We start from the raw sequence: 14,003 nt of genomic DNA on the forward strand, positions 1-14,003 counted from the left end.
AAGCTGGGGCGGCCCCGTCGCCGGGCTGCGTTACGATTGGGCGAACGCCGCCTCGTCCCCGCCCCCTAGCGACGGCCCTTAGCAACGCGCACTTCCGGCTTCCGGGTTCTCCTACGAGCCGGGGCTGCTGCGGCCGGGTGCGGGTGGTGTTTTCCCGGGGCTGGAGCTGAGGCGAGGGGGGCACGGCTGTGGTAACCGCCTTTCGGCCTCTGCCTCCTGTGGGAGCCTGAGGGCTCAGAGAGGGGGCGATGGTGCTGCTGCCCTTGCCTTTTCCTGGGTGACAGCGCTTCAACGTTGTCCCTGCGGCCGGGGGACGGAGAGCCGATCTGGTCACGGAGGATGCTGCTGGTTAAGGGGTAAAAATTGCGGTGTGAGGCCTGTCACAACTCCTCTTGCGTGTTTTGGGTTTTTTCTTAAGGAGAGTTTAAGGTAATGATCCCGCTAGAGGGCAGCAAAAACCGATGGAAACCCGCGTGAGGCTGCAGGGATGGTGAAAGGCCGCGTTCTGTGGAGGCTGGCGGTGGGGAGCACCCGGAGTGCACCCTGGCTGGGTATGTGGGTCCAGAGGTTCGGTTTGTTTTGCTTATTAAAAAAATAAAGTAAAACAGATCTGTCGGTACGGTGGCTTTTTTAATGTACGTCCAGGTAACGAGTACTCTGTTTCTACCAAAGAGAAATAGAGCTGTAGATCCTGAGTCTGTCTGCTCCTAAGTGAGCTCTTACCAGGACCTGTGTGAATACATGCGTGCAATGCGTTATCTCCCATATTTCAATGGAATACTTGAAGTATTTGCTGTGTTTTCTGCAGCGTGTAGTGGGGGTTTTTTTTTATTTCATTACAAACTGCAGATTACACTATATTTTGTTTGTATCTATCTATCTGAGTTGCAAACCAGTTGGAATGTGAAGGACCTGCAGGTTTCTCTAAGTCCGTGTTTTTTGGCAATAACAAAATCAGACTTACCTTTATTACTTCTTTTCTGTATAGCGGTATGCTTTATTTGCACTATTTACTGATATCATCTTGTACTGTAACTAAAGCAAAGCAGTCCCATTTTGTCAAAAATTGAAGGCACGCACCATTTAATATATTAGGTCAAATGAGTCTCTGTTAATACGTATTCTGAAGAGAGATTTTTTTTCATGTTGGTTGTCCCACCAATAAAGCTTTTACCTTTTCCTGGCCTTTCTGCCATAGGGGATATTTAGATATATGATAATTTTTCTTGCCTCCAAACTGCTCAGAGTAATTAATTTAGTCACTCATATTTTTCTAGTACTCTTATTACAGATCACGTTTCTACCAGAATGCTGAGAATGGGGAAGGGGAATGCCTGTGACTTTAACTAGTTTGTGGCAAAATACGAACAAAACATCATTGTTGATTATTGAATGGCTTTTAACATGTAAAAACCATACTTGAGTCTCCTTTATCTCCTTGGTCTCCTGCCTCCCTGAGTGAGTTCTGGGATGAAGATGAGAAGTTCGCTTTCTATTCTGTGTTTATTCTGTAGCTTACATTGAGAAGAAATGTATGTTAGCTATAACTGTGACAAAAGTGCTTTTGCAAAGAAGACTTTTTAAGGTGTCCTTTAATTCAGCTGTAGAGAACGTTTTTGTCATTTAAGTTGAAACTCTATGATTTGAGGTATTTTGGAGTATTTTTGTCTACACGTTTCTAGCATCTGCTGACAAAAAAGTTAAGTTTCTAAAATGGGGAGTTTCCTAAAGATAGACAGCATAGTGATAATAAAGGTGAGATAATTCTGCAGGAAAGTAATACTGAATAAAAATAAATTATTTATTTATGTATTTAAATGTTTAGCTAATCATTTATTTGTCAGTTTCATATGTCCCCTTTGTCAAAAGCAGTGGTAAATACCGTAGAGCAGTCCCTTTGGCTCAAAGGGCATGAATAGAGTTGCAATTGCAAGCCCTTTTGAGATTTTCTGGGCATCCTCTCCTTTCACAGTCATTTGCAGTGAAGGTATTTGCGGAATTACAAGTGTAGAATTATTTCAGTTTTTAACTCCGTGTTATGATTCTAAATTAAGGTAAAAAATCAGAAACAGATTTGTTGCAGTGCCGTGCTCAAGGATAGTTCTAATAAAGATTCCCTAAATACAAGTGGGAATTTGTGCAATTTATCTGTGCTGGTGTGCACGTATTGTGAACACTTGCTTCATATTACATATCTTCACCTTTTTTTCTTTTGAAAGTGTTAATTAAGGGTAATAACAGGTGTTGCCTCAGCTGGGCTACCATTTTCAAACAGAGATCATCATTTCCTGAGGGCTGCCTTTTGAAATGCTCAAACAACCCAACTAAAAGCAGTTAATATTAACATCTCATGAAATGAGAACTCTCTGAACCGTTTTGACCTACTTGTTTCAGGTGATGCTGTGAGCACATGAATAGTGTGAGAGGACTCTTGGCTGCCTCGGTAATTTCTGTCCAGAACTCCTGCTTCATCTATCCTGCCTGTCAAAAATGCTTTTCTAGGCTGATACTGAATTCTGGAAGGTACGTCCTGTTTTGGGGATCATTAACTATAACTGTCAGAAGCCTTGGGAATCTGGGAGCTTGGATGGAAGTTAAATCACCAGTGGTGTCCCCCAGGGGTCAATGCTCGGTCCAGTTTTGTTCAGTATATTCATTAATGACTTGGATGATGGGACAGAGTGTATCCTCAGCAAGTTTGCTGATGATACCAAACTGGGAGGGGTGGCCGACACTCCAGAGGGCTGTGCTGTCATCCAGCGTGACCTGGACAGGCTGGAGAGCTGGGCAGAGAAGAACCTAATGAGGTTCAACAAAAGCAAGTGCAGGGTCCTGCACCTGGGGAGGAAGAATGCTAAGCACCAGTACAGGTTAGGGGTGGACCTGCTGGGAAGTAGTTCTGAGGAGAAGGACCTGGGGGTCCTGGTAGACAGTAAATGATCCATGAGCCAACAATGTGCCCTTGTTGCCAAAAAGGCCAGTGGAATCCTGGGCTGCATAGGGAAGAGTGTGGCCAGTAGGTCAAAGGAGGTCATTCTCCCCCTCTACTCTGCACTGGTGAGGCCACAACTGGAATACTGTGTCCAGTTTTGGGCTGCCCAGTTCAAGAGGGACAGGGAACTACTGGAGCGGGTCCAGCGTAGGGCAACTAAGATGATTGAGGGACTGGAGCACCTCCCTTACGAGGAAAGGCTGAAAGAGCTGGGACTCTTTAGCCTGGAGAAGAGAAGGCTGAGGGGGGACCTGATTAATGTTTACAAGTATCTAAAGGGTGGGTTGAAGGAGGATGGTGCCAGACTCTTTTCATTGGTTCCCAGTGACAGGATGAGGGGCAACAGGCACAAGCTGGAACATAGGAAGTTCCGTTCAAATACACAGAAAAACTTCTTTACGGTGAGGGTGACAGAGCACTGGAACAGGCTGCCCAGGGAGGGTGTGGAGTCCCCTTCTCTGGAGATTTTCAAGACCCGCCTGGATGCAGTCCTGAGTGATGTGCTCTGGGCAATCCTGCTTTAGCAGGGGAATTGGACTAGATGATCTCTAGAGCTCCCTTCCAACTCTGAAGATTCTGTGATTCTGTAAATTGGTGAAAAAACAGGCATTGTAGAAATACATGCTAATTTCAGATACTTATGTTACTTACCACTATTTAGATATCTTTGTATTCCAGTAGCAGCTTGTAGGTTGTTCTGGATCAAGAGTTCCATTGTGTTCAATGCCATGCAATATCGAAGGACAGTTTAGGAGAGTAAATAATGTGTGTTAATAGCTTCCAAGGGCATCCCCGGCAGTCCAGTTCTTCACTGCTGTTCTTAAGTTGAAAAGAATTGGTTGGAAGCCCCTCAGAATCAAGTCCTAATTTTTTTTTATTTCTTCTCATTTTATATGTGCAATGCATCAGGTCGTCCTGTATGACACTTCCACTTATTGTGTGTCCAGAAACGTATGGTCTTTCCTTTTTAATCCCACTGTTATGTGAAATCTATGACACATAGAAGAACAGTAAATCAATGAATGTCAGCACTAAATGGAAGGAGCTGACTGTGCAAAGCAAGAGTATCTGTTGTTTCAAATGCTGAAGATAACAGAGCTGTTTCCTGATGATTTTTTATTATAGTAGTGCTTACAGCTGCAGATAAGTTCTTACCTCAGCGGTGATTAACAGAAGTTAACGTATTCAATCTTTTTTATCCTTTTACTGTCTCTTTAGGTTTAGCTGTCTAAAATGTGGCTGCACAGGTGAAGCTAAAGATGTGACCTACAGATATAGATTGTCCCTAAAGATTGCTGACACTAATGATTTGTTTGACATTACCGTGTTTGGAAGTTGCTTAGATCCGTTCTTTGGGGTCACTGCGGAAAATCTGCAGAGGTAAGAATGGATTGTTTCTAGCTGTACATCTGCTGCTTTTTCTTCAGCCTAACAAAATTGAGATGAGCTTGGATGGTGGGGAGACAAGTGGGAAGAAGCTGCTAAAGTGCTCCCTTCCAGCATTTCCGTGGTACCCATCACCTTGAGAAAATGCTGAAGTTTGGTTTCTTTCTGAAATCTTGAAATTTTGAGATGGATTGCTTCTGCACTTGCCTTTTGGAGGCAGCTACCACCTGCTACGTGAACTTCACAGTTTGGTTGGGCTTTTTCCTTGTGTCCATCTTCCTTTATTTGAGGTGATTGAATTTTCTTTGTCTAACGGCAGATTACTAAGTAAGTTGGCTTTTCCAGAGATTTAGACATAATTTTTCCTCAAGATTTTAGAAAAGCCTTAAGGTAAAGGTAGAGCCTCTGTTGCTTTTTCCTTAACAGTTTGGATTTGGGGGGAAAAAAAAAAGTGTGCACCTTATGACTGGTCTTCAATATTTTCAAATATCTTCAAGATTTTCCTTTAGCAAGGAGGGATTTCTAATAAAGCCTGTTAGTCCTCAGAGCCTGACCACCTACATTATAAGCTTCAGCCTTCCTGATACGTGAAACTGTTAGGATGGGGATATTCAGATACATTCACTGCTGCTTTCTCTATTCTGTTATTTCCCAATGCCTTGTGTTATCACTACGTCAAAGATGAACACTTTTTGAATCCCTTATTAGCAGCATTAATAACATTCTCATGGCAAGCTTTCTACGCTAGACTGCTGTACTGCTGTCAGCTGTGAAAACCAGAGTTATTTGCATGTCTTAATATGGACACTGCTGCTGCTGTGAAGATGCAGGAATGAAGGGTAATGCAACAGCAGCATATTGACAGCGTTATACAGTTGTGTTGGTACAAAAATCACAGCCACACAGGGAACACGCAAAAGTTGTGTATATAGCAAACCTATTCAAAGTGCTTGTTTTGTTTATTTCTATATCACTAACAAATTAAGTGAAGTAAACAATTGAATTTATAGGCTCGTGGTTTCTTGTTTTCATTCTACATTTAGTTTAAGCTAGCACAGTATCTTCTCTTTGGCACGTGTCCTACCTATACTACAGCTAAAATGCTATGTAAGGCTTCCTCTGCTGGTGCAATACTTCTGTATGTTTTTACTCAAGGTGTATTCAAGACTTCAATCAGCTGTCAGGAGAAACAAACATAGATGCATCTCCAGGAGCGTTAGTTCAAGCAGTGGAAACCTGTTTCATTGGGAAAAGATTTATATTTGGAGTGAAGGTAACTTCTAATCCACGTTGCTCTGTTATAATGAGTTTACTCATTAGCTTGTAGCCACTTGGGGGCGTAGACGGAGTTATCAAAGCATCGTGTACGACGTCTTTTGGGAATTTGAGAAAATTTAGGGCTAGGACATGGGAAGGATTCTGCTCCTCTTCCCCCAGACTCCTGTGTTATTTTAAATGAGTCACATCCAAAAGTCATCTTGAATGGCAGTAGTCAGCTTGACAGCTTGTCAGGGCTGCTTTTCAGAGCGCCTGAGCAGTGCCAGCTCCTGTGCATATCAGTAACAGCTTGGAGTCTGTAAAGAAACATGTACAGCTCAAGCGAGAAACAGACTGTCTTTTCAAGTGCTGCCCTACCTTTCCCATGCTGCATAGTTTCCTGCTGCCTGAAATGTAAGGAGAAACATATCCCCTTGCGGTATTTTGATACTTCTGGATTTAAGAGTGTGTTTAAAAATGTTGATAAAGTACAGCTGTTCAATATATGCACCTGTGGGTCTTTTATGTGTTTAACAGACTTTGAAATATTAGTTCTTAGTAATATTTCTGTAGAAACAGTCGCTAAGTTCTCTTCAAGTGGTGCTTGTGTGAGTCATTCATATTATGAAGTCTGCGCACTAAATCCTACCTGGCAGGTGTTTTTCCTCTCGCCCAGGTACCATGAGGTTTGTATCTGTATCTGAGCTGAGATTTTCCTAATGCACAGCATCTTAAGTAATGGAAGTTGGAGGACTTCATGGATTAACTTTACTTAACTGGAACAACTCACCGGGTCTCTAGGTCTGATGCCTTTACAAATGTTAGTAATCCTACGTATTAACAGCCTTGTGGCTGCTGCTGCACATGAAAGGGCTGAACACACATTTGAAGACCATTAGTCCAGTCTCTGGCTGTAGACATTTCTGTATAGTTCAGCTGTGCATACAGTTGCGCTCCCCCGGGTGAAACTCAGAATCACCATAACGGTTTTTTTTTTTAAGACTTACCTAGAAAGTTATTGTCCTTGGCTAACAGCCTTCAGCCTCAACTTTTGCACAGACTCAGGGAGTAAGAGGGTTGTTGAATTTAAAGACAGCTATATTTGCTTTTTGGCCTCTCTGGCATTACCCCAGACCTTGAGGGGGAGGTGAAAAAGGTTTTGTCCACTTCTCAAAACATTAGATAATTCCCTCTGCTTTTAATGTCATTTTTCACTTGCAATTTCTGTATAGAGAGAAGCAGTTTCTATAAAGAATTGCAGCTGAAGCTCCTTTGAAACGCTACTCTCCGAACGAATCTGAGAAGATAAAGGTTGTAGCTTATTTCCCTTTCACAGAGGTAGCGCACAGAAAATACCATGCAGGCTTAGATAGCTGAGCTGCCAAGTCAGGTACCTGGAACCAGAGTGCTTTGCTTAAAGTACTGCCCAGTGCCTCCTAGATAAATGAAAGCACTGGCATCAGGCAGCTAGCCATTTGTGCAGAACTGCGCTGGAGGAAGCCCGGAAACACCTAGTGCCCTAAAGGGAGGAAGAAATTTTCTGTGAAGTCTGTCCTTAGAAGTCGTAGTTGTTTTTCCGTTTCTAAAACTCTGCATAATTGCAACAAGCAAAGAACCTCTCGCTGTGATGCCCTTTTTAGCCCTTGCCAGTGCTTATTTCCCAGGGAGTACTGCTTTGTGTGACAGGCTGTTTTGTATTCTCTTCCCTGCAGATCGTGACAAAAACCAAGATCTAAATTTAAGCCTGACTTAAAAAGCATGCATTAATTCTTATGGGTTTTTTTCCTGTCACAAAATAAAACATTGCACTAAGTTGTTTGTTTATTTTTTTTTCCTTTTTCCTCCCAGGGTTGTGCAAGGGAGCATGGAGGGTGTTCTGCTGCCAGCAGCATCTTGCAAAACTGTTCCAGAATTAATACAAGTACAAAAACCCTTACAGCTTGCCAGATCTTCCTGCCAAACGCTGCTGTTACTGGCTTTACTGTTATCAGCTACTTCCATCGGCTTCTGCAGTCAGCAAAACCCAAGAGCTGTAATAACAGCTCGTACTTACTTGATGCATCTTCAGCTCCAATAGATGAACCTGCCTGTGAGCTCAGCAGCTTGTCAAGCCTGAGCAGAAGCTCCTGGTTTGTTCAGTCTAGTGGCAGAGAAAGCTTTTTAGGGTCCTGGCAACAGTCCCTCAGCCTGACTTCATCTGTTGCTTGGGTAACAGCGGGGGACTTTCCCACTCTGGAAGTGGGAAAGCTGGTGAGTGAACAGAATGAACATGAGGGGAGGCCTGTCTCTGCAGAATCATGCAGTGTAAGCCTCAACAAACAAACTCCTTGGGATTCGTGGGTTTGCAGCCCTTCTGTGAAGGAAGGGAATAAAGAGGAGGGTAATGAATTTAGTTCACAGCCTAGTCGGACTGACAGTATCTCTGCGACTGATAAATTAGAGAGAGTATCCTCTTCGAGGACTGGGTGTTCACATGGAAACAGTTCCAGGTTGTTACAACATCTCTTGGAATTTGAGGGAAAAAGCATTTACCCAAGGACTAATAGAAGAAATTATTCTTACCCAGAAAAGTCCTGCAACTCCTTTTTTTACAAGAGAGATGCCTCAGCTTCTAATCATCTAAAAGTAGCTGGAGTGCCTCAGACAGGCTCTATGCTTTGGGAGGAGCTCCCATTCTCAGAAAGCCTAAATGAATTTTTAGCCAGAATAGAAGATGGCAAGAGTGGTGTAACCTCGCCCAGCCTTGATGCAGGCAAACATGCCTTTCTTGAGAGTAACGAGTTGCGTGTAAATCCTAACAAAGCATATCCCAGGCAAACCCTGGTAGCTGCAGATTTGCCTGCAGCGAGGGTCTCGGCGACGTTCTTGCCACAAGCAGAGAAAGATCGTTGGGAGAACATGTCGTTTGCTTGTCTTCAGTCAAAAGCAAATTCTCCAAGTGATGAGGTGTCACAATGTGAGTCTTCCTCTAATGTTTCATCTTCAACTGACAAGGAATATGGAGCATCTTGCTTTATACGTCATCTACCTATTCTGTCACAGTCTTTGCCACTTTTATCAGAGCCTTCTGTTTCCGAGAGCAGATATGTGCCGTCCAAAGAAGCAAATATTGACAGTTCAAAGTCAGCTTGGTCTTTTATTAGTCTGCAGTGTACTGCTGAACCTGGAGAAACCTCCTGCTTAAAAAGGAGCAAGGCAGCTACCCGTGTGCATTCTGCGCATGATAACTGTTTAGCTGGTTGTGAAAACAAAGAAAACTCTTCTACGCCAAGCCAAAGAACAGATCTTACGTTCACAGGGGCATGGGACTCCGATCCAGCAACTCCCACCAATACAAGAAGGATATATAAAAGAGAATTAAAACCATTGACAGACCTGTCAGAAAACACCTTCAAAAGTGTTAAGAGGAGAGAGATGCTGTGGAACAGTATCTTCCCTGAAAGCAGCTACAATGCTTCTGCTGATCTCTTTGATGCCACTGCAAGAGAGGTAGCAAAACCTGTAGAATTCTTAAATAAATCATGTAATTCTTCATTACAGGAAGACACCTTGATAGAAAAGGTCACAACTCCTGAATCGGTGCGTTGTCCTGGAGGTGTTCCCTGTAACGGTTCAAAATCAAGCTCATCCCTACGTAGGTCCCCTCCTGCTTTTCGTAAGCACAGCACACCCGTAACTTACTCCTTTTGTGATTCAGAATGCAATTCAGTCAGCGCTCAAGACTTTGTTCCTCATTCACAGTCAACTCCTATGACAAAACCTCTCCAGAAACGGTGGCCTGGTGGGGAAAGAGGCTCTTTTGTCACTGTCTTCACCCCTAAAAATCCCGCTAAAATCCATTCCAAATGCAAGCGATCCAGGTCTTCCTTTCAAAACACTCTGCTGCAGCAGCTTACGGGCAGGTTAGTGAAACGTGGAAGGCCGAGTAACAGGGAAGGCAAAGAAAGGAATAGCTCTGTTTCGCAGCAGTTCCCTAACAGCCAGCTGCCTGCCGGCTTTGAGGCGTGGATCCCTCCATCTGCTAACAAGAGGTTGAGACCAACTGCATCTTTAAATTTAAAAACCGTCAGCTGGGCTACTGACTTGCCGTCGACCTGTGGGCACACTGGCAGGAACCCTATTTCTGAAAGCAAAGAGAAGATTGAGAATGATGTATGCTTCCGAAATGAGAGATTAAACCCTGGGAATACAACCAGGATTCTGACAACTCCCGTGTCTGCAGGTGTCACCAAGGCCTCGTTTTTAAACAACACCATCCTGGAAACTTGTTCCACTTCAGAAGGCAAGAATCTCCTCTCAAGTGCGAATTATTCAGGGGGTATGTTGGAAGGGGCAACTGGCTGGTCTCCTGAGTTGTTCTTCCAAGCACAGACTCCTTTTTCCAATAAGCCAAAATACTAAAAAAAAAGATATTTCTGTGATAGGTCCTTTTTAATTATTTTTAAGACTTTTGGGAAGGAGCCAGTAGAAGAAAAGAGCTATTTAGGAATTAAATCGTTTATACACCTATTGGCATATATCTTCCTAAGATGAGTTATGTTTATTTGCAGATCTTTATACCTCAGAGATGGGGGAAAACAGAATTTGCAGTTACTATGTTTGATTGTAAATTAACTCTAGAAAGTGCAATAAAACCTTTTGTAAATGTGTGAGTATTTAATAGATCTCACTTTATCAAGCACAAGTAGGTGAAGTGTTTTAGCGTTCAGTGTTGTCTTTTCATCTCAAGAAGAGCCCTGGAGTCCCGTGTCTACTCTAGATCCTTAGCTGGTGACTCTGTGGAGGAGGGCCAAGTTGTCATCGAAGAATTTAAAATATCTTACGGGAGCCTCGTATTTGCGCCCACTTGGGATCCTATGAAGGAGTTGAGTTGGGTGGAGGGGACCATCCTGAGAGGCTGGTGGCAGCTCCCAGCTTTCCTGTAGGCTTTTTTCCAGTTAAAGACTGCTAATGGCAGATTCCTGGCGGTGTCTTTCCTCTTCTTTGCTTTGGGATCTTCCACAGCCCCCACCCGCAGCAGCTGCATTTAGGATCATTGAATAGAGAAACCTCGGAGCTGCTGCTGCAAGCTTGTAGGTGGAATGTGGGAATCGGAATCAGCTTGAAAATGCTGACTTGGAGAAGCAGAAGTGGGCTTAAAATGATCTGCTGTGATTTTTTTTTTTTTTTTGGAAGCATAGAATGAATAAGCACCATTGTGACTGGGGACGAGGAGAGTTTACTTGGTCGATTCTCTGATACAAGACCGACATTACTACGTTTCTGTGTTTGAGGCCTCACTCCATTTTTAACGCAGCTACTTAAGGGCCAGGGTCGGTGTTTGCTTGGGAGAGTTGTCTGCATGCCAGGAACAGATTGGATCAATGCTGGTAACTAAAGCACTTTCAGGTTATGATGCCACCTTTGCCTTAGGAAATCTGAGAGGCAGAAGTTGCTGGAAGTTAGAGGAGTATTGTGGGAATGGAGGATTTTGTGCTCATCTTGTTCCTGTGCGTGTTAGTTACTGTCTGTTGTTGTTTGTCGCTGTCGGAGTCGTGGCTAGAAGGACTCTGAAAGGCTTCTCTAACCGCACGGTCGCCGGCTCCCACCATAGGTGCCTCACTGGGGCTCGCATGCAAACCAGCGTGCTCAGGCAGGACCTGCCAAAGGCAGCCAGTGGAAACCACGTGTGGGATGGATGAAAAAAGTACACCTTTGGCATTTGAGCTGTCATCTTTGTGTGCCTTCATATCTCCTCTATAAGATAAATGTGTACCCGCTCTTTATTTCCAGGACACCCAGGGAAGTATGAGGGCAGTTACTGTTTGACCACCTTGTCCTTTATCCACTATTTTTAGCATGGATCAGCCTTACAGAACATACAGGTAAACCTTTTCAGTTTCCTGGGCTCTACGCTAAGTTCTGCACCTTCTAATCAAAATAAACTCATTGAGGGACGGGAGGGAGAAGAGTATTAGAAATCAAACACGCTTTTTCTGCAGCTGAGCAGGGTGTTAATGAGATACAGCTTCTCCCACCAAGGGTACGAGCGTGCTGAGTCTGCAGGCTGAACGAAGAGAACGGCTCCTCATGGCCACACAGCGAGTCTGCACACGTAAATTCACTTTACAAAGAAGTTTTTCCATAGCAGTCAGGGGGGTTTTGTTGGGTTTTTTTTGACTACTTACACTTGAGGAAATTGAGCACAGGTTCAAAGACGTACCCAACGTTAAGAGAGCGTGCAGCCTAGTGCTGGGTATCACCGAGAGACCTTAACCAGCAAACCGTCTTTTCTGCTTGCTGTCCGACCCAGCAAGATACTCGAGCACAGCTCAGAAGTTCTTCACGGTGTTTAAGGATGCTGCAACTGTCGGTGGCAGCAGCAAGAGTCTCGAGGTTCCTTCTTACGTGTCCAAGCCTCAATCCCTGCAGTCCCTGGATCCTAGACATAAACATAGGAAAAACGAACATACAGCTATAACAAAAAAAAAAAAAAAAAAAAAACCAAACAAAAAGAAACAAACAAAAAAAAGGGGGTGGGGAAGCAGAATTAAACATAAGTTGGTGAGAAGCTCAACATGAGCAGGCAATGCGCACTTGCAGCCCAGAAAGCCAACCGCAACCTGGGCTGCATCCCCAGCAGCGTGGGGCGAGGGAGGGGATTCTGCCCCTCTGCTCCGCTCTGGTGAGACCCCACCTGGAGTCCTGCGTCCAGCTCTGGGGCCTCAGCACAAGAAGGACGTGGACCTGTTGGAGTGGGTCCAGAGGAGGCCACGAAGATGCTGGGAGGGCTGGAGCCCCTCTGCTGTGGGGACAGGCTGAGAGAGCTGGGGGGGTTCAGCCTGGAGAAGAGAAGGCTCCGGGGAGACCTTCCAGCCCCTTCCAGTCCCTAAAGGGGGCCTACAGAAGAGATGGGGAGGGACTCTGGAGCAGGGAGTGCAGCGGTAAGATGAGCAGTAACAATTTTAAACTGAAAGAGGGGAGGCTTAGATGAGATAGTAGGAAGAAATTCTTGGCTGTGAGGGGGGTGAGCCCCTGGCCCAGGTTGCCCAGAGAAGCTCTGGCTGCCCCATCCCTGGAGGGGTTCAAGGCCAGGCTGGACGGGGCTTGGAGCAGCCTGGGCTGGTGGGAGGTGTCCCTGCCCAGGGCAGGGGCTTGAACTAGATGGTCCTTAATGTCCCTTCCAACCCGAACCGTTTTATGACAGAAGTAAGTTCAAGCATCGTACCTGTGAGTGGGGTCACTTTTAAATGCTGTGCCGCTGGTGCCAGCCTAGACCACCATGGCAGAAGGTGGCAATGTTGTGCTGCAGGGGATACACGGGTCCCTGTGCAGGGTTCTTGGCACAGCCCCAGCCAGAGGGACATGAGTGTGACAGAAGCCGCCATATAGGCTTGATAAGCTGCCGATGGCTTCCCCAGCTGAGCTTTAGTTCTGTGTTGGGAGCAAATGAGAGCACCAGAACGGCACCAGTTAGGATCGCCCAGGGCGCTCGGGTGAGCCCCAGTGAACTCGCCTGTGCCAGTGCTACGCCTGCTCAACAGATTTCACTTACTGCCAATAAAATGCTGCTTTGTGAGTCTGCGTTAGGGGCAAGTGGAAAAGGAGTAAGAGCTGTAGCCTGCCTGGAAATGGTAACTCTGCCTTCATAGCTTATGGAGCAGCACTAAAGGGAGAGAGCATTACTCACAGACAGGTCACTGAGCACAGGGAAGGCAATATTGAAAAGGGTCTTAAGACATCAGTGCTCAAACAAATACAACTTGAAACCAGTTGTTTCTCCTGCAGCTTCCCACATAATCCGAGACTGTGGTATCGCTGGCTCTTTAAGCACTCCCTTGTGATGAACTGGACGAACACCCGCTTTATCATGGGGGTTAGACAGGAACCAAGTGATACTCGGGAGACTTGACGAGGCTGGCAATGAAACACTGCCAGAACATCTACATCTTATACCTGACAGCGTCTTGACATGAAATGTTTTGTCCAGCATGAGCGAGTTTATTCAGCGGGGAATTCAGCCACATACTGTAGTAAGCGATAGCTTCAGTGCAAGCTGATGTGATTATAGTTATAAGCTTGTACAAAAAGAATCAAGCTCAGCATGTTTAATTCTGGAGGTAATAAAACTCCTGAAAATGCATACCGGGTTTATGGTTGATTCCCTATGCATAGAAAACCATAAATCAAGCCTAGATTTTAAATTAGGTAGGACTGTCTGTACGGTACCACTGAAATTAACGCCGGGCACTCAGCGCTCCTGGGCTTTGTGCGAGAGGACTGCACGCGCAGCGAGACCAAAAAAAGTAGTGTTGTGTGACAGGGCCCTGTCAGCAAGATGACATCTTCTGGGCACAGCTTCCCAGGTGCTTGGTAGGAAGACTTTGGA

The 14,003-nt window shown here is 45.0% G+C and overlaps 1 protein-coding gene across 5 annotated transcripts; it reads left to right on the forward strand.

The window, feature by feature from the left end:
• The first annotated feature begins 107 nt into the window (after window positions 1–107).
• On the forward strand, window positions 108–12,060 carry DDIAS (DNA damage induced apoptosis suppressor). 5 transcript variants are annotated; one of them, XM_054201086.1, is made up of 7 exons: window positions 108–551; window positions 2,395–2,523; window positions 4,211–4,372; window positions 5,534–5,651; window positions 7,484–7,556; window positions 11,408–11,499; window positions 11,617–12,060. In XM_054201086.1, exons 2-6 carry the CDS (start codon window positions 2,411–2,413, stop codon window positions 11,470–11,472), a joined length of 531 nt encoding a protein of 176 aa, XP_054057061.1. In that variant the 5' UTR covers window positions 108–551; window positions 2,395–2,410; the 3' UTR covers window positions 11,473–11,499; window positions 11,617–12,060. The 5 variants fall into 5 exon arrangements, with proteins under 5 accessions (XP_054057061.1, XP_054057070.1, XP_054057043.1 ...); XM_054201095.1 differs by lacking the exons at window positions 11,408–11,499; window positions 11,617–12,060 and adding an exon at window positions 9,176–9,345; XM_054201068.1 differs by lacking the exons at window positions 11,408–11,499; window positions 11,617–12,060 and having other exon boundaries at window positions 7,484–10,776.
• Window positions 12,061–14,003: the final 1,943 nt, after the last annotated feature.

The sequence above is a fragment of the Rissa tridactyla genome, chromosome 1, assembly GCF_028500815.1.
Source record: "Rissa tridactyla isolate bRisTri1 chromosome 1, bRisTri1.patW.cur.20221130, whole genome shotgun sequence".
NCBI lineage: Eukaryota > Metazoa > Chordata > Aves > Charadriiformes > Laridae > Rissa > Rissa tridactyla.

Excerpts from the sequence above, each read along its gene's own strand:
- DDIAS (XM_054201068.1), top strand. The coding sequence starts at position 2,411 with ATGAATAGTGTGAGAGGACTCTTGGCTGCCTCGGTAATTTCTGTCCAG. Across the intron at positions 2,524-4,210 it reads CTGATACTGAATTCTGGAAG|GTTTAGCTGTCTAAAATGTG; the intron begins GTACGTCCTGTT and ends CTGTCTCTTTAG. Across the intron at positions 5,652-7,483 it reads GATTTATATTTGGAGTGAAG|GGTTGTGCAAGGGAGCATGG; the intron begins GTAACTTCTAAT and ends TTTTCCTCCCAG.